The following is a 27,387-nucleotide window of genomic DNA, read 5'->3' as shown; positions in this document are numbered from 1 at the left end:
CATCACATGTTTATATGAACGGAACATGCAAGAGATGGAACGTATTCGTGAGACACTTAGAGCAAATGAGTGCTTTATATGTAAACTTTTGCACGGGCTTCGCCCGTTTACAACGGTAATGTTCCATTTTCCTACAACTAATTAGTATGCACGGGGCGTGCATGAGGAGGAGTGCGTTAGTGAGTGTTTGGAAGTGGGCGAGCGCTTTGCGCTCGATTTCGTGCGCACTACGTGCGCACTTTCGCAGCCGTGCTTTGCACGGCCTTACGAGATTAATAGGCCTCTCGCAGCTTGTGGCACTCGGGCCTAATAATAGCAATAACCAGAGCAATGATAATATTGGCAAAAAATAAACTGAAATAATATCCCCTCTGCTGTCCAGGTGATACAAATATCCACATACATGTTTAGATACATGCATGTGCATACCCAGCATACATACTTGTTGATGCACATACATATGTACTTATAGTTGGTCGACTGCGCTCATTTCCTCCACATTGACATCCACAGAAAAGCAATATGTACATAATATTATGTATTTTCATACAGTTAATAAAGTTGAATAGAGGTCAGTATACATACATCTATTTATAATAAGATAGCGAAAATACAAAAAATAAAAAACAAATTAAATAAAAACCTCTTTGGAAAAACGTAATCAAGTTTTGTTATAAGTTGTGACCAGAAATGTACATTTTCAATCTTTGCTTTATGAATACGATATATGTTTTTATTTATTTCATTATTTATAGCGTACAATTAAAAACATGTTTGTTCACATTGGGTTGGAAGAACATGAGCGTTAGATAAAGTGCAAAGTGTTTATTACAAAATGACGTATTTCTGACATAACCGGAAGTCTGCAAGACACGTGACGGCTCAGAGCGGAAGTAAACAATCCCGGCACGTTCTGTTCCCGCGCAGCCGAGCTCAGCACAGCGGCATTTACCCGGACTTAACCCGGACTAAACCCGGATTTAACCCGGATTTAACCCGGACTAAACTGGACTAAACTGGACTAAACTGGACTAAACTGGACTAAACTGGACTAAACCGGACTAAACCGGACTAAACCCGGACTAAACCTGACAACATGGACACGCTTTATCTGGACAACATCGACGAATACGTGCACGACCAGGACAAGATCGTAAGTTCCGCAGTCACGTGTAAAACGTATTTATAAAAGATTCACGCTTTTCCCACGAGGCGACAATGTGTTACAAACCAGATCAGTGTGGTCCTGGTTTAGACCTGGTTTAGTCCTGGTTTAGACCTGGTTTAGACCTGGTTTAGTCCTAGTTTAGTCCTGGTTTAGACATGGTTTTGGTCCTGGTTTAGACCTGGTTTATTCCTAGTTTAGACCTGGTTTATTTCTGGTTTAGACCTGGTTTAGTCCTGGTTTAGACCCGGTTTTGGTCCTGGTTTAGACCTGGTTTATTCCTAGTTTAGACCTGGTTTATTCCTGGTTTAGACCCGGTTTTGGTCCTGGTTTAGACCCTGATTTGGTCCTGGTTTAGACTTGGTTTAGTCCTGGTTTAGACCAGGTTTAGACCTGGTTAAGTCCAGGTTTAGTACTGGTTTAGTACTGGTTTAGACCTGGTTTAGACCTGGTTTAGTCCTGGTTTAGTACTGGTTTAGACTTGGTTTAGTCCTGGTTTAGTCCTGGTTTAGACCTGGTTTAGACCTGGTTTAGTCCTGGTTTAGTACTGGTTTAGACTTGGTTTAGTCCTGGTTTAGACCTGGTTTAGTCCTAGTTTAGACCTGGTTTAGTCCTAGTTTAGACCTGGTTTATTTCTGGTTTAGACCTGGTTTTGGTCCTGGTTTATTCCTAGTTTAGACCTGGTTTAGTCCTAGTTTAGACCTGGTTTATTTCTGGTTTAGACCTGGTTTAGACCCGGTTTTGGTCCTGGTTTAGACCCGGTTTTGGTCCTGGTTTAGTCCTGGTTTAGACCTGATTTGGTCCTGGTTTAGACTTGGTTTAGTCCTGGTTTAGACCAGGTTTAGACCTGGTTAAGTCCAGGTTTAGTACTGGTTTAGTACTGGTTTAGACTTGGTTTAGTCCTGGTTTAGTCCTGGTTTAGACCTGGTTTAGACTTGGTTTAGTCCTGGTTTAGACCTGGTTTAGTCCAAGTTTAGACCTGGTTTAGTCCTAGTTTAGACCTGGTTTATTTCTGGTTTAGACCTGGTTTTGGTCCTGGTTTATTCCTAGTTTAGACCTGGTTTAGTCCTAGTTTAGACCTGGTTTATTTCTGGTTTAGACCTGGTTTAGACCCGGTTTTGGTCCTGGTTTAGACCCGGTTTTGGTCCTGGTTTAGTCCTGGTTTAGACCTGATTTGGTCCTGGTTTAGTCCTGGTTTAGACCAGGTTTAGACCTGGTTAAGTCCAGGTTTAGTCCTGGTTTAGACCTGATTTGGTCCTGGTTTAGACTTGGTTTAGTCCTGGTTTAGACCTGATTTGGTCCTGGTTTAGACTTGGTTTAGTCCTGGTTTAGACCAGGTTTAGACCTGGTTAAGTCCAGGTTTAGTCCTGGTTTAGACCTGGTCTAAAGCGGGCTGCCCCTGGACTGTGGAGTGTAGATGGTTGAGTCGTTCTTGTTTCCTGGTGTGTTGCAGGTGACGTACAAATGGCTGAGTCTGACTCTGGGCGTTCACGTCAACACGGCCAAACGGTCAGTGTCATGTTGTGTAATCCCTCATTCGTCCAGGAGGGGTCCATTGTAGTAAACACGGCTGAGAACTCGGTTTAATTGATTCCTTAAGTTGAGGAATATTAACGTCTGAAAATAGAAATGAAAGAAAAAGATAGATTTTTCTGTTGTCTCAGTAATAATCTTTAAAGGGCGTTGTCTTATCTCACAATAGTTGTAACATTTGATAATGAGACTGAATGTTTCCTCTTGTATCATTTATGTTTAGTTTTAATGTTCAATAGAAATAATCGTTTATGTGGAAGACTAAAATGAGGTTCAGAGTCACGTTTGTGTCGTTTTGCAGAATGTTGTTTCATTACCTGGAGCACAAGAGGAAGGAGAGTTCAGCCGCGCTTCACGCCACGTTTCTGCTGTCGGGGAAAAGTGAGGACAACGGGCGAACGGTGAGGCAAAGAACGGACGAAAAACATCCAGAAATATCACTGAGGAAAACATCCAGAAATATCACTGAGGAAAACATCCAGAAATATCACTGAGGAAAACATCCAGAAATATCACTGAGGAAACATCCAGAAATATCACTGAGGAAAACATCCAGAAATATCACTGAGGAAAACATCCAGAAATATCACTGAGAAAAACATCCAGAAATATCACTGAGAAAAACATCCAGAAATATCACTGAGGAAAACATCCAGAAATATCACTGAGAAAAACATCCAGAAATATCACTGAGAAAAACATCCAGAAATATCACTGAGAAAAACATCCAGAAATATCACTGAGAAAAACATCTAGAAATATCACTGAGAAAAACATCCAGAAATATCACTGAGGAAAACATCATGAAATATCACTGAGAAAAACATCCAGAAATATCACTGAGAAAAACATCCAGAAATATCACTGAGAAAAACATCCAGAAATATCACTGAGAAAAACATCCAGAAATATCACTGAGAAAAACATCCAGAAATATCACTGAGGAAAACATCCAGAAATATCACTGAGGAAAACATTCAGAAATATCACTGAGAAAAACATCCAGAAATATCACTGAGAAAAACATCCAGAAATATCACTGAGGAAACATCCAGAAATATCACTGAGGAAAACATCCAGAAATATCACTGAGAAAAACATCCAGAAATATCACTGAGGAAAACATTCAGAAATATCACTGAGAAAAACATCCAGAAATATCACTGAGGAAAACATCCAGAAATATCACTGAGAAAAACATCCAGAAATATCACTGAGAAAAACATCCAGAAATATCACTGAGAAAAACATCCAGAAATATCACTGAGGAAAACATCCAGAAATATCACTGAGGAAAACATCCAGAAATATCACTGAGAAAAACATCCAGAAATATCACTGAGAAAAACATCTAGAAATATCACTGAGAAAAACATCCAGAAATATCACTGAGGAAAACATCATGAAATATCACTGAGAAAAACATCCAGAAATATCACTGAGAAAAACATCCAGAAATATCACTGAGAAAAACATCCAGAAATATCACTGAGAAAAACATCCAGAAATATCACTGAGAAAAACATCCAGAAATATCACTGAGAAAAACATCCAGAAATATCACTGAGGAAAACATCCAGAAATATCACTGAGGAAAACATTCAGAAATATCACTGAGAAAAACATCCAGAAATATCACTGAGAAAAACATCCAGAAATATCACTGAGGAAACATCCAGAAATATCACTGAGGAAAACATCCAGAAATATCACTGAGAAAAACATCCAGAAATATCACTGAGAAAAACATCCAGAAATATCACTGAGGAAACATCCAGAAATATCACTGAGGAAAACATCCAGAAATATCACTGAGGAAACATCCAGAAATATCACTGAGGAAAACATCCAGAAATATCACTGAGAAAAACATCCAGAAATATCACTGAGGAAAACATCCAGAAATATCACTGAGGAAAACATCCAGAAATATCACTGAGGAAAACATCCAGAAATATCACTGAGGAAAACATCCAGAAATATCACTGAGAAAAACATCCAGAAATATCACTGAGGAAAACATCCAGAAATATCACTGAGAAAAACATCCAGAAATATCACTGAGGAAAACATCCAGAAATATCACTGAGGAAAACATCCAGAAATATCACTGAGGAAAACATCCAGAAATATCACTGAGGAAAACATCCAGAAATATCACTGAGGAAAACATCCAGAAATATCACTGAGAAAAACATCCAGAAATATCACTGAGAAAAACATCCAGAAATATCACTGAGAAAAACATCTAGAAATATCACTGAGAAAAACATCCAGAAATATCACTGAGGAAAACATCATGAAATATCACTGAGAAAAACATCCAGAAATATCACTGAGAAAAACATCCAGAAATATCACTGAGAAAAACATCCAGAAATATCACTGAGAAAAACATCCAGAAATATCACTGAGGAAAACATCCAGAAATATCACTGAGGAAAACATTCAGAAATATCACTGAGAAAAACATCCAGAAATATCACTGAGGAAACATCCAGAAATATCACTGAGGAAAACATCCAGAAATATCACTGAGAAAAACATCCAGAAATATCACTGAGGAAACATCCAGAAATATCACTGAGGAAACATCCAGAAATATCACTGAGAAAAACATCCAGAAATATCACTGAGGAAAACATCCAGAAATATCACTGAGAAAAACATCCAGAAATATCACTGAGAAAAACATCCAGAAATATCACTGAGGAAACATCCAGAAATATCACTGAGGAAAACATCCAGAAATATCACTGAGGAAAACATCCAGAAATATCACTGAGGAAAACATCATGAAATATCACTGAGGAAAACATCCAGAAATATCACTGAGAAAAACATCCAGAAATATCACTGAGAAAACATCCAGAAATATCACTGAGAAAAACATATCACTGAGAAAAACATTTCTGAATGTTTTTTTGACACGTTTAAAGACACGTTTAAAGACACGTTTCTGTTGGACTAATGTCCGTCGTCTCTTTGTTGCAGTGTCATAAAGTGTCCGTGGTGCGTGAAGAGCAGCTGGAGGGTGAGTGCTGTTCCTCTCTCTGCCTGAAGGTGGCGCTCTGACAGTGAGACGTGTGTTTGGAGGAAGAAACTTTGTGATTTGTGGTTTCAGATGCCAAGTCGAAGCTGAGTTTAGTGGTGAGCGTTCACGTTTACAGCGTCCACAAGGCTCTGCTGCGCGACAGCGCCCCCTTGTTTGGAGTGGACTACGACGCCGTCAAGAGCGACATGCAACAGTGCAACAGGTAACGAGCTGTGAGTCTGGAGGATTCACACCAGAGAACCTTTCAAGACTCCAGGAGAACACTGGTTTCAGAATTGAACCTGGGACCTTCTCGCTGTGGGGCGAGGTGCTTTATCGCAGCCATCTGCAATTTATTACGATGCTATATATGCTATACCACCTGTTTTAAAGTTAGACCCATGAATACTACAAAAGATTTCTGTTCTCAGGTGTTTTCTCACACATTCTGTGTGTTTTTCTCTCAGGTTCAGTGCAATCCGCTGTCCTGATGCTGTGCCTTTGAGCAAAGCAGAGCTGCTTCAGTCCAGAGAAACACAACAACAACAACAACCTCCTCCAGAAACTCACAAACAGGAAACAAACACAACAGTCAGCGCCAAAACTTGCCCCAAACCCAAAGGCATCATGGGAATGTTCGCCAACAGACCCAAGGTCGAGTCCAGGGCCGAGTCCAGGGCCGAGTCCAGGGCCGAGTCCAGGGCCGAGTCCAGGGCCGAGTCCAAGGTCGAGTCCAAGGTCGAGTCCAAGGTCGAGTCCAAGGTCGAGTCCAAGGTCGAGTCCAAGGTCGAGTCCAAGGCCGAGTCCAAGGCCGAGTCCAAGGCCGAGTCCAAGGCCGAGTCCAAGGCCGAGTCCAAGGCCGAGTCCAAGGCCGAGTCCAAGGCCGAGTCCACAGAGGAGCCGGTGGTAAAAGAGACAATTACTTTGAATTCAAACTGAAACTTTTCATGTTTTTAAGGCGCGTTCACACTTGTCCTGGTGTTTTATCCGTTCTGTTTTAGACCAAGTCCAACCCCGTGACAAACTTCTTTGGGAGTCAAACTAAAAGTGAGTTTTGGTCCTGATTTAATCTTTAAAGTCAATATTTATTGAGCCTTTGATGCTGGCTCATTTTGTACTGGTTTAGACCTAGTTTTAATCCTGGTTTAGTCCTGGTTTAGGCCTGATTAGTCCTGGTTCAGTCCTGGTTCAGTCCTGGTTCAGTCCTGGTTCAGTCCTGGTTCAGACCTGGTTTAGTCCTGGTTTAGACCTGGTTTAGACCTGGTTTAGACCTGGTTTAGGCCTGGTTTAGTCCTTATTTAGACCTGGTTTAGTCCTGGTTTATCAAAGTCTTTGTTCCTGTAGAAAAGCCTGCTGCTGCTGCTGCTGCTGCTGCGTCGGTGAAGGAGCAGAGCAGCTCCACAGAACAGCGCCTCCCACAGGCCAGCAGGTGAGGGCGGAGTCTGGTTTTGCCCCTCCCACACTTATCATTTCCGTGGTGACCGTGTGTTTCCCCACAGCAAGAGCAAAAGAACGCAGGAGTCAGACAGCGAAGACGAGCCAAAGGAGAAGAAGAAGAAGAGGAGACGCATCAGGAGAACTCAAGACAGCAGCGACGAAGAAGAGCGAGGTGCCATTGATGTCGTGCGATGTCATTGATGTCGTGCGATGTCATTGATGTCGTGCGATGTCATTGATGTCGTGCGATGTCATTGATGTCGTGCGATGTCATTGATGTCGTGCGATGTCATTGATGTCGTGCGATGTCATTGATGTCGTGCGATGTCATTGATGTCGTGCGATGTCATTGATGTCGTGCGATGTCATTGATGTCGTGCGATGTCATTGATGTCGTGCGATGTCATTGATGTCGTGCGATGTCATTGATGTCGTGCGATGTCATTGATGTCGTGTGATGTCGTGTGATGTCGTGTGTCATGTGATGTCATTGATGTCGTGCGATGTCATTGATGTCGTGTGGTGTCATTGATGTCGTGCGATGTCATTGATGTCGTGCGATGTCATTGATGTCGTGCGATGTCATTGATGTCGTGCGATGTCATTGATGTCGTGCGATGTCATTGATGTCGTGCGATGTCATTGATGTCGTGCGATGTCATTGATGTCGTGCGATGTCATTGATGTCGTGCGATGTCATTGATGTCGTGCGATGTCATTGATGTCGTGTGATGTCATTGATGTCGTGCGATGTCATTGATGTCGTGCGATGTCATTGATGTCGTGCGATGTCATTGATGTCGTGTGATGTCATTGATGTCGTGCGATGTCATTGATGTCGTGCGATGTCATTGATGTCGTGCGATGTCATTGATGTCGTGTGATGTCATTGATGTCGTGCGATGTCATTGATGTCGTGCGATGTCATTGATGTCGTGTGATGTCATGTGATGTCATTGATGTCGTGCGATGTCATTGATGTCGTGCGATGTCATTGATGTCGTGTGATGTCATTGATGTCGTGCGATGTCATTGATGTCGTGCGGTGTCATTGATGTCGTGTGATGTCATTGATGTCGTGCGATGTCATTGATGTCGTGCGATGTCATTGATGTCGTGTGATGTCGTGTGATGTCGTGTGTCATGTGATGTCATGTGTCATGTGATGTCATGTGATGTCATTGATGTCGTGTGGTGTCATTGATGTCGTGTGATGTCATTGATGTCGTGCGATGTCATTGATGTCGTGCGATGTCATTGATGTCGTGCGATGTCATTGATGTCGTGCGATGTCATTGATGTCGTGCGATGTCATTGATGTCGTGTGATGTCATTGATGTCGTGCGATGTCATTGATGTCGTGCGATGTCATTGATGTCGTGCGGTGTCATTGATGTCGTGTGATGTCATTGATGTCGTGCGATGTCATTGATGTCGTGCGATGTCATTGATGTCGTGCGGTGTCATTGATGTCGTGTGATGTCATTGATGTCGTGCGATGTCATTGATGTCGTGCGATGTCATTGATGTCGTGCGATGTCATTGATGTCGTGCGATGTCATTGATGTCGTGTGATGTCGTGTGATGTCGTGTGTCATGTGATGTCGTGTGTCATGTGATGTCATGTGATGTCATTGATGTCGTGCGATGTCATTGATGTCGTGCGATGTCATTGATGTCGTGTGATGTCGTGTGATGTCGTGTGTCATGTGATGTCATGTGATGTCATTGATGTCGTGCGATGTCATTGATGTCGTGCGGTGTCATTGATGTCGTGCGATGTCATTGATGTCGTGCGATGTCATTGATGTCGTGCGATGTCATTGATGTCGTGCGATGTCATTGATGTCGTGCGATGTCATTGATGTCGTGTGATGTCGTGTGATGTCATGTGTCATGTGATGTCATGCGATGTCATTGATGTCGTGCGATGTCATTGATGTCGTGCGGTGTCATTGATGTCGTGCGATGTCATTGATGTCGTGCGATGTCATTGATGTCGTGCGATGTCATTGATGTCGTGCGATGTCATTGATGTCGTGCGATGTCATTGATGTCGTGCGATGTCATTGATGTCGTGCGATGTCATTGATGTCGTGCGATGTCATTGATGTCGTGCGATGTCATTGATGTCGTGCGATGTCATTGATGTCGTGCGATGTCATTGATGTCGTGTGATGTCGTGTGATGTCGTGTGTCATGTGATGTCATGTGTCATGTGATGTCATGTGATGTCATTGATGTCGTGCGATGTCATTGATGTCGTGCGATGTCATTGATGTCGTGCGATGTCATTGATGTCGTGCGATGTCATTGATGTCGTGTGATGTCGTGTGATGTCGTGTGTCATGTGATGTCATTGATGTCGTGCGATGTCATTGATGTCGTGTGGTGTCATTGATGTCGTGCGATGTCATTGATGTCGTGCGATGTCATTGATGTCGTGCGATGTCATTGATGTCGTGCGATGTCATTGATGTCGTGCGATGTCATTGATGTCGTGCGATGTCATTGATGTCGTGCGATGTCATTGATGTCGTGCGATGTCATTGATGTCGTGCGATGTCATTGATGTCGTGCGATGTCATTGATGTCGTGTGATGTCATTGATGTCGTGCGATGTCATTGATGTCGTGCGATGTCATTGATGTCGTGCGATGTCATTGATGTCGTGTGATGTCATTGATGTCGTGCGATGTCATTGATGTCGTGCGATGTCATTGATGTCGTGCGATGTCATTGATGTCGTGTGATGTCATTGATGTCGTGCGATGTCATTGATGTCGTGCGATGTCATTGATGTCGTGTGATGTCATGTGATGTCATTGATGTCGTGCGATGTCATTGATGTCGTGCGATGTCATTGATGTCGTGTGATGTCATTGATGTCGTGCGATGTCATTGATGTCGTGCGGTGTCATTGATGTCGTGTGATGTCATTGATGTCGTGCGATGTCATTGATGTCGTGCGATGTCATTGATGTCGTGTGATGTCGTGTGATGTCGTGTGTCATGTGATGTCATGTGTCATGTGATGTCATGTGATGTCATTGATGTCGTGTGGTGTCATTGATGTCGTGTGATGTCATTGATGTCGTGCGATGTCATTGATGTCGTGCGATGTCATTGATGTCGTGCGATGTCATTGATGTCGTGCGATGTCATTGATGTCGTGCGATGTCATTGATGTCGTGTGATGTCATTGATGTCGTGCGATGTCATTGATGTCGTGCGATGTCATTGATGTCGTGCGGTGTCATTGATGTCGTGTGATGTCATTGATGTCGTGCGATGTCATTGATGTCGTGCGATGTCATTGATGTCGTGCGGTGTCATTGATGTCGTGTGATGTCATTGATGTCGTGCGATGTCATTGATGTCGTGCGATGTCATTGATGTCGTGCGATGTCATTGATGTCGTGCGATGTCATTGATGTCGTGTGATGTCGTGTGATGTCGTGTGTCATGTGATGTCGTGTGTCATGTGATGTCATGTGATGTCATTGATGTCGTGCGATGTCATTGATGTCGTGCGATGTCATTGATGTCTTGCGATGTCATTGATGTCGTGCGATGTCATTGATGTCGTGCGATGTCATTGATGTCGTGCGATGTCATTGATGTCGTGCGGTGTCATTGATGTCGTGCGATGTCATTGATGTCGTGCGATGTCATTGATGTCGTGCGGTGTCATTGATGTCGTGTGATGTCATTGATGTCGTGCGATGTCATGTGTCGTGTGACGTCATGTGTGTGTCATGTGTGTGTCATGTGTCGTGTGATGTCATGTGTGATGTCATGTGATGTCATGTGTCGTGTGATGTCATGTGTGTGTCATGTGTCGTGTGATGTCATGTGTGATGTCATGTGATGTCATGTGTCGTGTGATGTCATGTGTGATGTCGTGCGATGTCATTGATGTCGTGCGATGTCATTGATGTCGTGCGATGTCATTGATGTCGTGTGATGTCGTGTGATGTCGTGTGTCATGTGATGTCATGTGATGTCATTGATGTCGTGCGATGTCATTGATGTCGTGCGGTGTCATTGATGTCGTGCGATGTCATTGATGTCGTGCGATGTCATTGATGTCGTGCGATGTCATTGATGTCGTGCGATGTCATTGATGTCGTGCGATGTCATTGATGTCGTGTGATGTCGTGTGATGTCATGTGTCATGTGATGTCATGCGATGTCATTGATGTCGTGCGATGTCATTGATGTCGTGCGGTGTCATTGATGTCGTGCGATGTCATTGATGTCGTGCGATGTCATTGATGTCGTGCGATGTCATTGATGTCGTGCGATGTCATTGATGTCGTGCGATGTCATTGATGTCGTGCGATGTCATTGATGTCGTGCGATGTCATTGATGTCGTGCGATGTCATTGATGTCGTGCGATGTCATTGATGTCGTGCGATGTCATTGATGTCGTGCGATGTCATTGATGTCGTGTGATGTCGTGTGATGTCGTGTGTCATGTGATGTCATGTGTCATGTGATGTCATGTGATGTCATTGATGTCGTGCGATGTCATTGATGTCGTGCGATGTCATTGATGTCTTGCGATGTCATTGATGTCGTGCGATGTCATTGATGTCGTGCGATGTCATTGATGTCGTGCGATGTCATTGATGTCGTGCGGTGTCATTGATGTCGTGTGGTGTCATTGATGTCGTGCGATGTCATTGATGTCGTGCGATGTCATTGATGTCGTGTGGTGTCATTGATGTCGTGCGATGTCATTGATGTCGTGCGATGTCATTGATGTCGTGTGATGTCGTGTGATGTCATGTGATGTCATTGATGTCGTGCGATGTCATTGATGTCGTGCGATGTCATTGATGTCGTGCGATGTCATTGATGTCGTGCGATGTCGTGCGATGTCATTGATGTCGTGCGATGTCATTGATGTCGTGCGATGTCATTGATGTCGTGCGATGTCATTGATGTCGTGCGGTGTCATTGATGTCGTGCGATGTCATTGATGTCGTGCGATGTCATTGATGTCGTGCGATGTCATTGATGTCGTGCGATGTCATTGATGTCGTGCGATGTCATTGATGTCGTGCGATGTCATTGATGTCGTGCGATGTCATTGATGTCGTGCGATGTCATTGATGTCGTGCGATGTCATTGATGTCGTGCGATGTCATTGATGTCGTGCGATGTCATTGATGTCGTGCGATGTCATTGATGTCGTGCGATGTCATTGATGTCGTGCGATGTCATTGATGTCGTGCGATGTCATTGATGTCGTGCGATGTCATTGATGCCGTGCGATGTCATTGATGTCGTGTGATGTCATGTGATGTCATGTGATGTCATGTGATGTCATTGATGTCGTGCGATGTCATTGATGTCGTGCGATGTCATTGATGTCGTGCGATGTCATTGATGTCGTGCGATGTCATTGATGTCGTGCGATGTCATTGATGTCGTGCGATGTCATTGATGTCGTGCGATGTCATTGATGTCGTGCGATGTCATTGATGTCGTGCGATGTCATTGATGTCGTGCGATGTCATTGATGTCGTGTGATGTCGTGTGATGTCATGTGTCATGTGATGTCATGCGATGTCATTGATGTCGTGCGGTGTCATTGATGTCGTGCGATGTCATTGATGTCGTGCGATGTCATTGATGTCGTGCGATGTCATTGATGTCGTGCGATGTCATTGATGTCGTGCGATGTCATTGATGTCGTGCGATGTCATTGATGTCGTGCGATGTCATTGATGTCGTGTGATGTCGTGTGATGTCATGCGATGTCATTGATGTCGTGCGATGTCATTGATGTCGTGCGGTGTCATTGATGTCGTGCGGTGTCATTGATGTCGTGCGATGTCATTGATGTCGTGCGATGTCATTGATGTCGTGCGATGTCATTGATGTCGTGCGATGTCATTGATGTCGTGCGATGTCATTGATGTCGTGCGATGTCATTGATGTCGTGCGATGTCATTGATGTCGTGCGGTGTCATTGATGTCGTGCGGTGTCATTGATGTCGTGCGGTGTCATTGATGTCGTGCGGTGTCATTGATGTCGTGCGGTGTCATTGATGTCGTGCGGTGTCATTGATGTCGTGCGGTGTCATTGATGTCGTGCGATGTCATTGATGTCGTGCGATGTCATTGATGTCGTGCGATGTCATTGATGTCGTGCGATGTCGTGTGATGTCGTGTGATGTCGTGTGTCATGTGATGTCGTGTGTCATGTGATGTCATGTGATGTCATTGATGTCGTGCGATGTCATTGATGTCGTGTGGTGTCATTGATGTCGTGTGATGTCATTGATGTCGTGCGATGTCATTGATGTCGTGCGATGTCATTGATGTCGTGCGATGTCATTGATGTCGTGCGATGTCATTGATGTCGTGTGGTGTCATTGATGTCGTGTGATGTCATCGATGTCGTGCGGTGTCATTGATGTTGTGTGGTGTCATTGATGTCGTGCGATGTCATCGATGTCGTGTGATGTCGTGTGATGTCGTGTGTCATGTGATGTCATGTGTCATGTGATGTCATGTGATGTCATTGATGTCGTGTGATGTCGTGTGATGTCGTGTGATGTCGTGTGATGTCATGTGTCATGTGATGTCATGTGATGTCATTGATGTCGTGTGATGTCATGTGATGTCATTGATGTCGTGTGATGTCGTGTGATGTCGTGTGATGTCGTGTGTCATGTGATGTCGTGTGATGTCGTGTGATGTCATGTGTCATGTGATGTCATGTGATGTCATTGATGTCGTGTGATGTCATTTATGTCGTGTGATGTCGTGTGATGTCGTGTGTCATGTGATGTCGTGTGATGTCGTGTGTCATGTGATGTCATGTGATGTCGTGTGATGCCGTGTGATGTCATGTAATGTCATGTGATGTCGTGTGATGTCATGTGTGATGTTATGTGATGTCATGTGTCGTGTGATGTCGTGTGATGTCATGTGATGTCGTGTGATGTCATGTGTGATGTCATGTGATGTCATGTGCCGTGTGATGTCATGTGTGATGTCATGTGATGTCATGTGTCGTGTGATGTCGTGTGATATCATGTGCCGTGTGATGTCATGTGTCGTGTGATGTCATTGATGTCGTGTGATGTCATTGATGTTGTGCGATGTCGTGTGATGTCGTGTGATGTCGTGTGATGTCGTGTGATGTCATGTGATGTCATGTGATGTCGTGTGGTGTGTGTCATGTGTGATGTCATGTGTCGTGTGATGTCATTGATGTTGTGTGATGTCATTGATGTCGTGTGATGTCGTGTGATGTCATGTGTGATGTCATGTGTCGTGTGATGTCATTGATGTCGTGTGATGTCATGTGATGTCATTGATGTCGTGTGATGTCGTGTGATGTCATGTGTGATGTCATGTGTCGTGTGATGTCATGTGATGTCATGTGTCGTGTGATGTCATGTGTCATGTGATGTCGTGTGATGTCATGTGATGTCATTGATGTTGTGCGATGTCGTGTGATGTCATGTGATGTCATTGATGTTGTGCGATGTCGTGTGATGTCATGTGATGTCATGTGATGTCGTGTGGTGTGTGTCATGTGTGATGTCATGTGTCGTGTGATGTCATTGATGTCGTGTGATGTCATTGATGTCGTGTGATGTCGTGTGATGTCATGTGTCGTGTGATGTCATGTGTGATGTCATGTGTCGTGTGATGATGTGTGATGTCATGTGATGTCATGTGCCGTGTGATGTCATTTGTGATGTGATGTCATGTGTCGTGTGATGTCGTGTGATGTCGTGTGATGTCATGTGTCGTGTGATGTCGTGTGATGTCATGTGTGATGTCGTGTGATGTCATGTGATGTCATGTGTGTGTCATCTGTGTGTCATGTGTCGTGTGATGTCATGTGTCGTGTGATGTCATGTGTGATGTCGTGTGATGTCGTGTGATGTCATGTGTTGTGTGATGTCGTGTGATGTCATGTGTCGTGTGATGTCATGTGTCGTGTGATGTCATGTGTCGTGTGATGTCATGTGTGTGTCATGTGTGTGTCATGTGTGTGTCATGTGTCGTGTGACGTCATGTGTGATGTCATGTGATGTCATGTGTCGTGTGACGTCATGTTTTGTGTGATGTCGTGTGTGTCATGTGTGTGTCATGTGTCGTGTGATGTCATGTGTGATGTCATGTGATGTCGTGTGATGTCGTGTGTCGTGTGATGTCATGTGTCGTGTGATGTCATGTGTGATGTTATGTGTGATGTCGTGTGGTGTCGTGTGTGTGTCATGTGTCGTGTGATGTCATGTGTGATGTCATGTGATGTCATGTGTCGTGTGATGTCGTGTGATGTCATGTGTGTGTCATGTGTCGTGTGATGTCATGTGTGATGTCATGTGATGTCATGTGTCGTGTGATGTCATGTGTGATGTCGTGTGATGTCATGTGTCGTGTGATGTCGTGTGATGTCATGTGTCGTGTGATGTCATGTGTCGTGTGATGTCATGTGTGATGTCATGTGATGTCATGTGTCGTGTGATGTCATGTGTGTGTCATGTGACGTCATATGTCGTGTGACGTCATGTGTGTGTCATGTGTCGTGTGATGTCGTGTGATGTCGTGTGATGTCATGTGACGTCATGTGTTGTGTGACGTCATGTGTGTGTGTCATGTGTCGTGTGATGTCATGTGTGATGTCATGTGATGTCATGTGTCGTGTGACGTCATGTTTTGTGTGATGTCATGTGTGTGTCATGTGTGTGTCATGTGATGTCATGTGTCGTGTGATGTCATGTGTGATGTCATGTGACGTTGTGTGTCGTGTGATGTCGTGTGTGTGTCATGTGTGTGTCATGTGTGATGTCAGATGTCGTGTGATGTCGTGTGATGTCATGTGTGTGTCATGTGTCGTGTGATGTCATGTGTGATGTCATGTGACGTCGTGTGACGTCGTGTGTCACGTGATGTTGTGTGATGTCGTGTGATGTCATGTGTCGTCGTGTGACGTCATGTGTCGTGTGACGTCATGTGTCGTGTGACGTCATGTGTCGTGTGACGTCATGTGTCGTGTGATGTCATGTGTGATGTCGTGTGATGTCATGTGTCGTCGTGTGACGTCATGTGTCGTGTGACGTCATGTGTCGTGTGACGTCATGTGTCGTGTGATGTCATGTGTGATGTCGTGTGACGTCATGTGTCGTGTGATGTCATGTGTGATGTTGTGTGACGTCATGTGTCGTGTGACGTCGTGTGACGTCATGTGTCGTGTGACGTCATGTGTCGTGTGATGTCATGTGTGATGTCGTGTGACGTCATGTGTCGTGTGACGTCATGTGTCGTCATGTGTCGTGTGACGTCATGTGTCGTGTGACGTCATGTGTCGTGTGACGTCATGTGTCGTCATGTGTCGTGTGACGTCATGTGTCGTGTGACGTCATGTGTCGTGTGACGTCATGTGTCGTGTGATGTCGTGTGTGATGTCGTGTGACGTCATGTGTCGTGTGACGTCATGTGTCGTGTGACGTCATGTGTCGTGTGACGTCATGTGTCGTGTGACGTCATGTGTCGTGTGATGTCATGTGTCGTGTGATGTCATTCCTGCAGTGATTCCAGACTCACCGGTTCAGACCAAGGTTCAGCCGTCTCCAGATCCAGTTACAGAAGAGCCAGCGCCACATGAGGGGTCAGAGGTCACCGAGGAGGAGTCAGAGGTCACACGGGTGATGTCAGAGGTCACACAGGAGGAGTCAGAGGTCACAGAGGAGGAGTCAGAGGTCACACAGGTGAGGTCAGAGGTCACGCAGGAGGAGCCAGAGGTCACGCAGGTGAGGTCAGAGGTCACACGCGGGTGGGGTCAGAGGTCACACGCGGGTGAGGTCAGAGGTCACACGCGGGTGGGGTCAGAGGTCACACGCGGGTGAGGTCAGAGGTCACACAGGAGGGGTCAGAGGTCACAGGTGAGGTCAGAGGGCGACACTAGAGTGATGAAAGTCTGTTGTGAATCCTGTAGTTTAATGGATTCAGTTCTTCTCAGACTGAAGTTGTTTCTTTACAGAAGGAAAACTCCAGTAAAACCAGGAAAAGACGCCGCGTTCTCAAATCCAAGACTTTCCTGGACGAAGAAGGATGTATCGGTATGTTTACATATTTAAGTTCAGACCAGGACTAAAGCGGGACTAAAGCTAAAACGGGGCTAAAGCGGGTCTAGAGCGGGTCTAGAGCTGGACTAAAGCAGGACTAAAGCAGGACTAAAGCTGGACTAAAGCAGGACTAAAGCAGGACTAAAGCAGGACTAAAGCAGGACTAAAGCAGGACTAAAGCAGGACTAAAGCTGGACTAAAGCTGGACTAAAGCAGGACTAAAGCAGGACTAAAGCAGGACTAAAGCAGGACTAAAGCAGGACTAAAGCAGGACTAAAGCAGGACTAAAGCAGGACTAAAGCTGGACTAAAGCAGGACTAAAGCTGGACTAAAGCTGGACTAAAGCAGGTCTAAAACAGGACTGAACCAAGACTCGACCCAGGATTGGAACTGAAATGGGACAAAACAATGGCTAAAACCAGGACTAAAATGTAATAAACGACAGAAACTAGACTTAAAAAACGATTACAAAGAGACTTAAAAAACTACTAAACCCAGAATAAACCTGGCCTAAACCCGGACTGGCCTTTGTGTGTCTGCAGTGACGGAGAAAGGTTACGTGAGCGAGTCGTACTCCGAGACCGAGGAGGAGGTCCAGACTAAACCAGGATCTAAACCAGGATCTAAACCAGGATCTAAACCAGGATCTAAACCAGGATCTAAACCGGCCTCAGGGAAAGCTCAGACTGAGGAGAAAAAGAAGAAAGCAGCGTCCGGCTCCAAAGCCACAAAACAATCCTCGATCATGGGCTTTTTCAACAAGAAATGAGCCTCAAACCTCCCACGCTTTAGATTCACACTGTTTGTAACCAATAAAGACGAAAACTGCACAAGACCTGCACGTTTAACGCCTGTTTACTCTTTTCAACAGGTTCTATTCATTTACAATGACGTGAAACTATTTTGAAAGGCAAAGGTCGAGTTTGTCTGGACCAAACGGACTCAAAAACAAACGAAGCGACATTTTTCAACCAAAATGTCACACAATTTTCATCAATAACAGACTTTATGATCTTTATTATTATTCATTTATCCTCTCGAAGCCTCAGACACAGATTTAAAGCTTTATTAAATTCAAACGTGTTAAAAAGTTCAACAGAAACGACGTCAAACTCAAAGTGACAAAAAGCATAAACTCGACTGAGTCACACGTGACTTTATTTCATTTGTGCCGTTTTAGTTCAAATCAAAACGGCCAAAACGTCTCACTTTTGGGACGTTTGCGTCTGACAAAAGGCCGGAGCAGGTTTAAATGTCTTGTTTTCCGTTTGTGTCGAGCAGAAGCTCCAGCTCGTGTTCAGCTGCCGCGTCGTGACCTGGTTTACGGTTCAGTCCTCGGCATTTACTCTGTCACGACAACGAGTCTCATTTGAAAACAACAGGATTTATTCAAGGCTGAAGGTGACGCGTCTGTCGCTCCGCCCACTCCGCGATCAGCTGGTGGCCAATGGCGTGTCTGGGAGGGAACCACGTGACCACAGGACCGCCTCTCCTGGGCGGAGCCGAAACCGCGAGTCCGGCTCGGATCTGACCGAGATCGAACCATCGAGCGTCCTCCAGCTCCGAGTGGTCCACCGACAACTGCAGAAGAAGAGTCAGAACCGGGTCAGAACCAGGACTTTAGATTCTACATCAAACACAACATTACGTGATTGGACAGACCTGTGAGTGGGCGGCGCTTACGGCAGCGAAGCAGCCAATCATGAAGGAGCTGTTGGGGAAGGGCCAATGCTGAGAGCAGCTGTATGTGACGGACAGCACCTCAAGTCCCGCCTCCTCCGCCACCTCCCTGCGAACGGTGTCCTCCACAGTCTCACCTGCAGAGGTCACGGAGGTCAGGGGTCAGAAGTACCAGAGGTTAAAGGTCAGAGAATTTGAAAAAGACAAACCCATGTCGCAGAATCCGGCCAAAGCGCTGTAGAGTCCTGGAGGAAACGACGCCTGACGCCCCAACAAACACCGACTCCCATCATGCACCAGGGCGATGACCACAGGAGACATCTGTAACAAGACAAACACCACTCCCATCATGCACCAGGGCCATGACCACAGGAGACATCTGTAACAAGACAAACACCACTCCCATCATGCACCAGGGCCATGACCACAGGAGACATCTGTAACAAGACAAACACCACTCCCATCATGCACCAGGGCGATGACCACAGGAGACATCTGTAACAAGACAAACACCACTCCCATCATGCACCAGGGCCATGACCACGGGAGACCAGTGGCATTACCTGTGGGTAGTGGATGACCTTTGACCCGGCGGTGACCCTGTGACTCCCGGATCTGTTCCTCTCGGTGGGTTTTCCGGAGAAACTGCAGAATCTGTGAGTCTGATGCCAACGAAGCAGCGCCTGAGCCTGAAGAGGACAAACACCAGACTGAGCGTCTCCCGTCGTCACGGTTACCTCTCAACACATCCTTTTAGTCTGCATGAACATGAGCTTTCCCTCTGAGCGTCCTTCTACACGTTCATATTCTCTGCTCTGATCATGTTGGTCATGTAAACGGCTGCAGTGACTGACCTTGGCCACCAGAGGCGCCTCAGTGTGCGAGAGCAGGAAGAAGGACTTCCTCAGCTCCACAAACGTGGCTCGGTTTTCCTCCTCGACGGCGACGGCGTTCACGGCGGCTGCAACACAAGCGCTCAAACACTTTGCTTCGCTCATCCTGCTGTGACATTCTGTGGCGCATTACCCAGGTCCAGACAGAAGAGGGCGCCGCCGGCGTCCGAGCAGCCAATCAGAACGGAGTCCCGGATGACTGACGGGTCAGCGCCGAGTTTCTGCAGCAGCGACTTCACGTCTGGAAGAGAAGCACCACCAGAGGTTAGAAAGTACATGGATGTGGCAGCAGGGGGCGCTGTGAAGAGTCCTGGATCCTTTAATATGGCCAATGGTTCAAGTACAAAGAGAACAGGAGGAGAGACCAAGCACAGCCCTGTCCAGAGTCAGTGGATCTGTCACATGACCATGGATTCAAAGAGAGTGGTTCGCACCTGGATGACGCAGAGACACGGACGAGAAGCTTCTGTCCTGCTTCTGTTTGAGCAGAGGCTTCAGAGAGTGAAACAACATCAGGTCTGAGTCCAACAGGGCCGCCTCACAAGCTCCAGGGTCCTGCTTCAGGTGGTCCAGGAACCTGTGGAGGACAGGGGCTAAAGCGGGCTAAAGCGGGCTAAAGCGGGCTAAAGCGGGCTAAAGAGGGGCTAAAGAGGGCTAAAGAGGGCTAAAGGAGGGCCTAAAGAGTAAAGAGGGCCTAAAGAGGGCCTAAAGAGGGCCTAAAGAGGGCCTAAAGAGGGCCTAAAGAGGGCCTAAAGAGGGCCTAAAGGGGGACTAAAGGGGGACTAAAGCAGGACTAAAGCAGGACTAAAGCAGGACTAAAGCAGGACTAAACCTCATTCTGGAGACGTATCCGGAGCAGCATCGTGCAGAGGAGCGAGTGAGACCAGAAACCAGGACTCTGAGCGGGTTCAACATGGTCCGGGCTGGATTCTGGTCACATCATAAAGATGAAAATTCTGTCAATCAAAAAAAAGAATGAAAACAAAAACACTCCAAACAAAAGTCTCAGTGGAACATCATGTGAAACTGGAATTAACATCACACAATGGGTTTCGTGTCATGGTTGAATACATTTGGACTTGTGAAGATTCTCAGGAGGTTTTATGACATGTTACATACACTAAAATGGGTCTAAAACAAGCAGACATTCTGGTTGAACGTGTTAAATAAATGCTTGTTTCATTTGGTTGAACCTGGCACACACTTTGCTCTGTAAATGTTGCGTTTGTAGGAGAAATGTAGGAGAGCTTTTTCTACCTCAGCTGTTGTTGTTTTGACCTCTGTTTCCTGCTGTTTCCGCTCCACGCCGGAAGTACTACGACAACTTTTACATAACTATTTATTTTGATATAAATAAAACACACGTACTTTTCTGGCACGTCTTTTCACTTTTTTACGCCTGCTGTTAATTATATAAAACATGTAAATATGTATTTTATTTTATTTGATATCTGTGTCGGACTCCATTTCCCATCATGCCTCGCTGCTCCACGCTCTCCCGCAGCTCGGCGCACATTAGCGGCGTGATGTCGGTGTTTATGGACCTGAATCTGACTTTTACCGGGGACAAGGCCGAGCTCCGGAGGCTGGTGGAGACAGCGGCTCACCGTGAGTCCGCACAGCCGGGCCCGGGGCTCGTTACACGGGTTCAAAGCAGATTATGAGCCGTTTGTTTGGGTTTGGAGCTAGCGGCGTTAGCTTCACGCTAACAGCACTTTAGCTAAAGATGGGACTTTTCATGTGGAAGTTTCCTTCAGTGTCATGTTTATGGAGAATCCTCTGCTTTAGTCTGTGTTTAGACCTGTTTAGTCTTTGTTTAATCCTGTTTTATTCCTGGTTTAGTCTTTGGTTTAGACCTGGTTTAGTCCTGGTTTAGTCTTTGGTTTAGTCTTTGGTTTAGACCTGGTTTAGACCTGGTTTAGACCTGGTTTAGTCCTGGTTTAGTCTTTGGTTTAGAGCTGGTTTAGTCTTTGGTTTAGTCCTGGTTTAGTCCTGGTTTAGACCTGGTTTAGTCCTGGTTTAGACCTGTTTTAGTCCTGGTTTAGACCTGTTTTAGTCCTGGTTTAGACCTGGTTTAGTCCTGGTTTAGACCTGTTTTAGTCCTGGTTTAGTCTTTGGTTTAGACCTGTTTTAGACCTGGTTTAGTCCTGGTTTAGACCTGGTTTAGTCCTGGTTTAGACCTGGTTTAGTCTTTGGTTTAGAGCTGGTTTAGTCTTTGGTTTAGTCCTGGTTTAGACCTGGTTTAGTCCTGGTTTAGACCTGTTTTAGTCCTGGTTTAGTCCTGGTTTAGACCTGGTTTAGTCCTGGTTTAGACCTGGTTTAGAGCTGGTTTAGTCTTTGGTTTAGTCCTGGTTTAGACCTGTTTTAGTCCTGGTTTAGTCCTGGTTTAGACCTGGTATATTTCTATTCAACATTGAGACTTTTAAACACATTTTGACCCTAATAAAGGTGTAAATCTGTGAATATTCATGAACAAAGTGTTGAAATTCAATTAAATGCTTTGGTTTTTTTGACATTTTGATTTAATAATCCTCCGTCTTTAGAAGGTTTTTATGACTTTTAGTCATTTTAATCCAGACGAACATGAGACAAATACAACAGGATCGTTACAATCTCCTCGTTATGATCAGCTCCAGTCACAATATTTACGCCTTCATTTGTTTAAAATCTATTTAAAAAGTCTATGACGCTCGACAGAGGAACGACACTGAAACGTTTCCCGTGTGTTTCAGTCGGATACTCGACCGTCGCCGTCAACTACGTGTTCGAACCCGACGCCAAGAAGAAAAGCGTGAGTTCAAAGGTCGCGCGCGCCGAGGCCGTGCGGGCGCTCGGGACTCACGCTGTGTCTTTCTCTTGCAGCCCGTTCCCACGCCGCTGCCCGTCGCCGAGCTCGTCCAGACCCCGCCCGTCGTCCAGGTCACCAACCTCAAAGGAAACGTTTGTCCTGCAGCGCTCGTCCAAACGTTTAGATCGAAGACGGGACGATCAAACCATAATAATGATAAATATAGCCGCAAGCGGCAATGATCGGCCCTCGCTACGCCGCCGCCACGCCGCAAGGGGCGTGGCTAACGCGCCCCAATTGTCCTTTTATTACATCTACTGCTGAATCTGTGACGCTGTCACATCTTCTCCCCTTTGTTTTACATCAAAAAGACATTTTATTTTGAATTCTTGGCAAAATGTGCAGCTTTGCCGCACAGACATCGTGACTCTTAGAATAAAAATGTGGATAACTTTTGATGGTCCTGAAGATGAGTCTCACCAAATTTCAGGTTAATAGGGCCAACGCCCTGAGGGGGAGGAGTTTGTGAAAGTCTAAAGTGTAAACATGTTCTGGTGATTTCCCCATTGGAATAACATGGGAGGTTTCGGTCATCGTTACGGCAACGACATAACAATTATGACATGAGTCTCATTGACTTTTTTGATGGGGCTAAAATTGAGTTTTGTGTCAAATTTCATATAATTTCGCAAAACTAAACATTTAACCTCCATATAAAATCTGTAGGGGGCGCTGTGGCGCCAAATTAATTTATTTCACTTCAAGTAGGTTTAGGGCAAAGAGTTTAACAACTGATTCTAATTTGACGCAATTCGGACTTTATCTGCGCAAACGGCAGAAATGTTACATTTGGGAGATTTCTGAAATTCTTGCCAAAGTTTGTGGCTTCGCCGCACAGAGACCGTGACAGGGTCAATGTAATTTAATAACTTTTGATGTCCCACTCCTCAGCACCATTTTCACCAAATTTCAGCTTTTTAGGGCCAACGCCCTGGGAGGAGTTCGTAAAAGTACCACGTTTGGAAAAAATTCCAGAGTCATGCTTAGCCATTTTTGAACCGACATTTGGTTGGGCGGACGGCGTTGCCGTAATAATATTTTTTACTTCTCTTGTCACCATCTACCTCTGCGCCAAATTTCATGATTCTACGATCAGATTTTTTTTGGGTCATTTCCCATCTCTCAATGCATTTTTGGTACATTTGGGGGCACTGACGAGCACATTTTTTTAATTTTAGAAAAGGGAAATAGCCAGAATGTAGAGAGGCACGATTTTTAGAGGTGTGAACATTTTTGTGACTTTTCGTCAATGTTCACTGGGTGAAAAATAGGGGGGTTGAGGAGGAGGAGGAGGAGGAGGAGGAGGAGGAGGAGGAGGAGGAGGAGGATCTTTATACACATGTTTATATGAACGGAACATGCAAGAGATGGGGAACGTATTCGTGAGCTACTTAACGCAAATGAGTGCTTTATATGACGAGTGCGCACTTTTGCACGGGCTTCGCCCGTTTACAACGGTAATGTTCCATTTTCCTACAACTAATTAGTCTGCACGGGGCGTGCGTGAGTGAAGGAGTGCGTTAGTGAGTGTTTGGAATTGGGCGAGCGCTTTGCGCTCGATTTCGTGCGCACTATGTGCGCACTTTCGCAGCCGTGCTTTGCACGGCCTTACGAGATTAATAGGCCTCTCGCAGCTTGTGGCGCTCGGGCCTAATGATAATGATAATAATGATATGGTCAAATACAATCGTCTCAATATTTCTCATGATGAGCTCCTAAAACATGAGGAACTACATAGACCATGATCCTTTGCTCCAGATACATAGACCATGATCCTTTGCTCCAGATACATAGACCATGATCCTTTGCTCCAGATACATAGACCATGATCCTTTGCTCCAGAGCAGTCACATGAAGAAACTGTTTTAATGTTAAACTGTTTATGACAGAAAACATCAGGGTAAATATGGAACCATTAAATGAACAAAGTCAAATCTGTGTTTGCAGGGCAGCTCTCGGCCAATCAGAATCCTCAACAGACTGACCATCGTGATGTCAGACTCAAGCCACTACGTAAGCCCCGCCCCCTCACGAGTGTCCAAACCACCTGCGTTCTGACCCTGTCTGACCTGTGTGACCCTGTCTGACCCGTCTGTGTGACCCTGTCTGACCTGTGTGATCCTGTCTGACCTGTGTGACCCTGTCTGATCCTGTCTGACCTGTCTGACCCTTCTCTGTGACCCATGTGACCCGTCCTCTTATTGTCCTGGAGTTTAACATGTTCCTGTTCTGCAGAGAGCCAGTTGTCCCGAGTACAGACACTTCGACCTTTTGGCCGTTCAGCCTCACACGGACAAACTGTTTCTGGTGAGACACGTGTCTTACATGTGTGTTTGAAGATGTGTGTTACACGTGTGTAACGTGTGTGTTACACGTGTGTAACGTGTGTGTTACACGTGTGTAACATGTGTGTAACATGGGTGTTACACGTGTGTAACATGGGTGTTACACGTGTGTAACATGGGTGTTACACGTGTTACATGTGTGTTTGAACATGTGTGTTACACGTGTGTTTGAACACGTGTGTTACACGTGTGTTTGAACACGTGTGTTACACGTGTGTTAAGTGTGTTTGAACACGTGTGTTAAGTGTGTTTGAACACGTGTGTTACATGTGTGTTTGAACACGTGTGATAAGTGTGTTTGAACACGTGTGTTTGAACACGTGTGTTTGAACATGTGTGTTACACGTGTGTTTGAACATGTGTGTTACACGTGTGTTTGAACATGTGTGTTACACGTGTGTTTGAACATGTGTGTTACACGTGTGTTACACACGTGTGTTACACGTGTGTTACATGTGTGTTGCAGTCGGCCTGTATGACGTACGACGTGGACCTGATCTGCCTCAGTGTCAGCGAGAAACTGCCCTTTTTCTACAAGAGAGCGCCGGTGTCGGGGGTAAAGTGTTCAGTCTGAAGCGTGTTGGCGTGTTCAGTCTGAAGCGTGTTCGCGTGTTCAGTCTGAAGCGTGTTAGCGTGTCCAGTCTGAAGGGTGTTAGCGTGTTCAGTCTGAAGCGTGTTAGCGTGTCCAGTCTGAAGGGTGTTAGCGTGTTCAGTCTGAAGCGTGTTAGCGTGTTCAGTCTGAAGCGTGTTCAGTCTGAAGCGTGTTCAGTCTGAAGCGTGTTCAGTCTGAAGCGTGTTCAGTCTGAAGCGTGTTAGTGTGTTCAGTCTGAAGCGTGTTAGCGTGTTCAGTCTGAAGCGTGTTAGCGTGTTCAGTCTGAAGCGTGTTCAGTCTGAAGCGTGTTATCGTGTTCAGTCTGAAGCGTGTTAGCGTGTTCAGTCTGAAGCGTGTTCAGTCTGAAGCGTGTTCAGTCTGAAGCGTGTTCAGTCTGAAGCGTGTTAGTGTGTTCAGTCTGAAGCGTGTTAGCGTGTTCAGTCTGAAGCGTGTTAGCGTGTTCAGTCTGAAGCGTGTTCAGTCTGAAGCGTGTTATCGTGTTCAGTCTGAAGCGTGTTAGCGTGTTCAGTCTGAAGCGTGTTAGCGTGTTCAGTCTGAAGCGTGTTAGCGTGTCCAGTCTGAAGGGTGTTAGCGTGTTCAGTCTGAAGCGTGTTAGCGTGTTCAGTCTGAAGCGTGTTCAGTCTGAAGCGTGTTAGTGTGTTCAGTCTGAAGCGTGTTAGCGTGTTCAGTCTGAAGCGTGTTAGCGTGTTCAGTCTGAAGCGTGTTCAGTCTGAAGCGTGTTATCGTGTTCAGTCTGAAGCGTGTTAGCGTGTTCAGTCTGAAGCGTGTTCAGTCTGAAGCGTGTTCAGTCTGAAGCGTGTTCAGTCTGAAGCGTGTTAGTGTGTTCAGTCTGAAGCGTGTTAGCGTGTTCAGTCTGAAGCGTGTTAGCGTGTTCAGTCTGAAGCGTGTTCAGTCTGAAGCGTGTTATCGTGTTCAGTCTGAAGCGTGTTAGCGTGTTCAGTCTGAAGCGTGTTAGCGTGTTCAGTCTGAAGCGTGTTGGCGTGTTCAGTCTGAAGCGTGTTCAGTCTGAAGCGTGTTCAGTCTGAAGCGTGTTCAGTCTGAAGCGTGTTAGTGTGTTCAGTCTGAAGCGTGTTAGCGTGTTCAGTCTGAAGCGTGTTAGCGTGTTCAGTCTGAAGCGTGTTAGCGTGTTCAGTCTGAAGCGTGTTCAGTCTGAAGCGTGTTCGTGTGTTCAGTCTGAAGCGTGTTGGCGTGTTCAGTCTGAAGCGTGTTGGCGTGTTCAGTCTGAAGCGTGTTCGCGTGTTCAGTCTGAAGCGTGTTAGCGTGTTCAGTCTGAAGCGTGTTAGCGTGTTCAGTCTGAAGCGTGTTGGCGTGTTCAGTCTGAAGCGTGTTGGCGTGTTCAGTCTGAAGCGTGTTGGCGTGTTCAGTCTGAAGCGTGTTCGCGTGTTCAGTCTGAAGCGTGTTAGCGTGTTCAGTCTGAAGCGTGTTAGCGTGTTCAGTCTGAAGCGTGTTGGCGTGTTCAGTCTGAAGCGTGTTGGCGTGTTCAGTCTGAAGCGTGTTCGCGTGTTCAGTCTGAAGCGTGTTCGCGTGTTCAGTCTGAAGCGTGTTAGCGTGTTCAGTTTGAAGCGTGTTCGCGTGTTCAGTCTGAAGCGTGTTGGCGTGTTCAGTCTGAAGCGTGTTGGCGTGTTCAGTCTGAAGCGTGTTGGCGTGTTCAGTCTGAAGCGTGTTGGCGTGTTCAGTCTGAAGCGTGTTGGCGTGTTCAGTCTGAAGCGTGTTCGCGTGTTCAGTCTGAAGCGTG

At 45.7% G+C, this 27,387-nt stretch overlaps 3 protein-coding genes across 3 annotated transcripts in view; 2 read left to right on the top strand and 1 right to left on the bottom strand.

Annotated features, from left to right (window-relative positions):
• Window positions 1-890: 890 nt before the first annotated feature.
• Window positions 891-18,101, top strand: pold3 (polymerase (DNA-directed), delta 3, accessory subunit). Its single transcript, XM_072440533.1, has 12 exons — window positions 891-1,153; window positions 2,619-2,674; window positions 3,000-3,099; window positions 5,693-5,732; window positions 5,823-5,955; window positions 6,200-6,638; window positions 6,734-6,779; window positions 7,077-7,161; window positions 7,232-7,341; window positions 16,738-16,916; window positions 17,189-17,267; window positions 17,816-18,101. The coding sequence occupies exons 1-12, from the start codon at window positions 1,097-1,099 to the stop codon at window positions 18,040-18,042; spliced, it is 1,551 nt and encodes a 516-aa protein (XP_072296634.1). The 5' UTR covers window positions 891-1,096; the 3' UTR covers window positions 18,043-18,101.
• A 293-nt stretch (window positions 18,102-18,394) lies between these two features.
• nudt13 (nudix (nucleoside diphosphate linked moiety X)-type motif 13) lies at window positions 18,395-21,166 on the bottom strand. Its single transcript, XM_072440531.1, has 9 exons — window positions 21,104-21,166; window positions 20,679-20,802; window positions 20,281-20,423; window positions 19,980-20,087; window positions 19,808-19,914; window positions 19,517-19,642; window positions 19,163-19,274; window positions 18,936-19,090; window positions 18,395-18,854 (listed from the first exon to the last, which is right to left on the bottom strand). The coding sequence occupies exons 2-9, from the start codon at window positions 20,759-20,761 to the stop codon at window positions 18,663-18,665; spliced, it is 1,026 nt and encodes a 341-aa protein (XP_072296632.1). The 5' UTR covers window positions 20,762-20,802; window positions 21,104-21,166; the 3' UTR covers window positions 18,395-18,662.
• A 77-nt stretch (window positions 21,167-21,243) lies between these two features.
• The window catches only part of rpp30 (ribonuclease P/MRP 30 subunit), an 11,072-nt gene continuing 4,928 nt past the window's right edge, over window positions 21,244-27,387 (top strand). The window contains exons 1-6 of the mRNA XM_072440532.1: window positions 21,244-21,454; window positions 22,579-22,637; window positions 22,709-22,765; window positions 24,642-24,707; window positions 24,930-25,001; window positions 25,506-25,595. Coding sequence (XP_072296633.1) covers window positions 21,322-21,454; window positions 22,579-22,637; window positions 22,709-22,765; window positions 24,642-24,707; window positions 24,930-25,001; window positions 25,506-25,595 — 477 coding nt within the window. The 5' untranslated portion in view covers window positions 21,244-21,321. The remainder of the gene's footprint in view (window positions 21,455-22,578; window positions 22,638-22,708; window positions 22,766-24,641; window positions 24,708-24,929; window positions 25,002-25,505; window positions 25,596-27,387) is intronic.

This window comes from Eucyclogobius newberryi, unplaced genomic scaffold (assembly GCF_026437365.1).
Source record: "Eucyclogobius newberryi isolate DKJ021-1_F unplaced genomic scaffold, fEucNew1.0.hap1 SCAF_12, whole genome shotgun sequence".
In the NCBI taxonomy this organism is placed as follows: domain Eukaryota; kingdom Metazoa; phylum Chordata; class Actinopteri; order Gobiiformes; family Gobiidae; genus Eucyclogobius; species Eucyclogobius newberryi.
The sequence above is the reverse complement of the archived record's forward strand: the minus strand, read 5'-3'. Positions and strand labels throughout refer to the sequence as shown.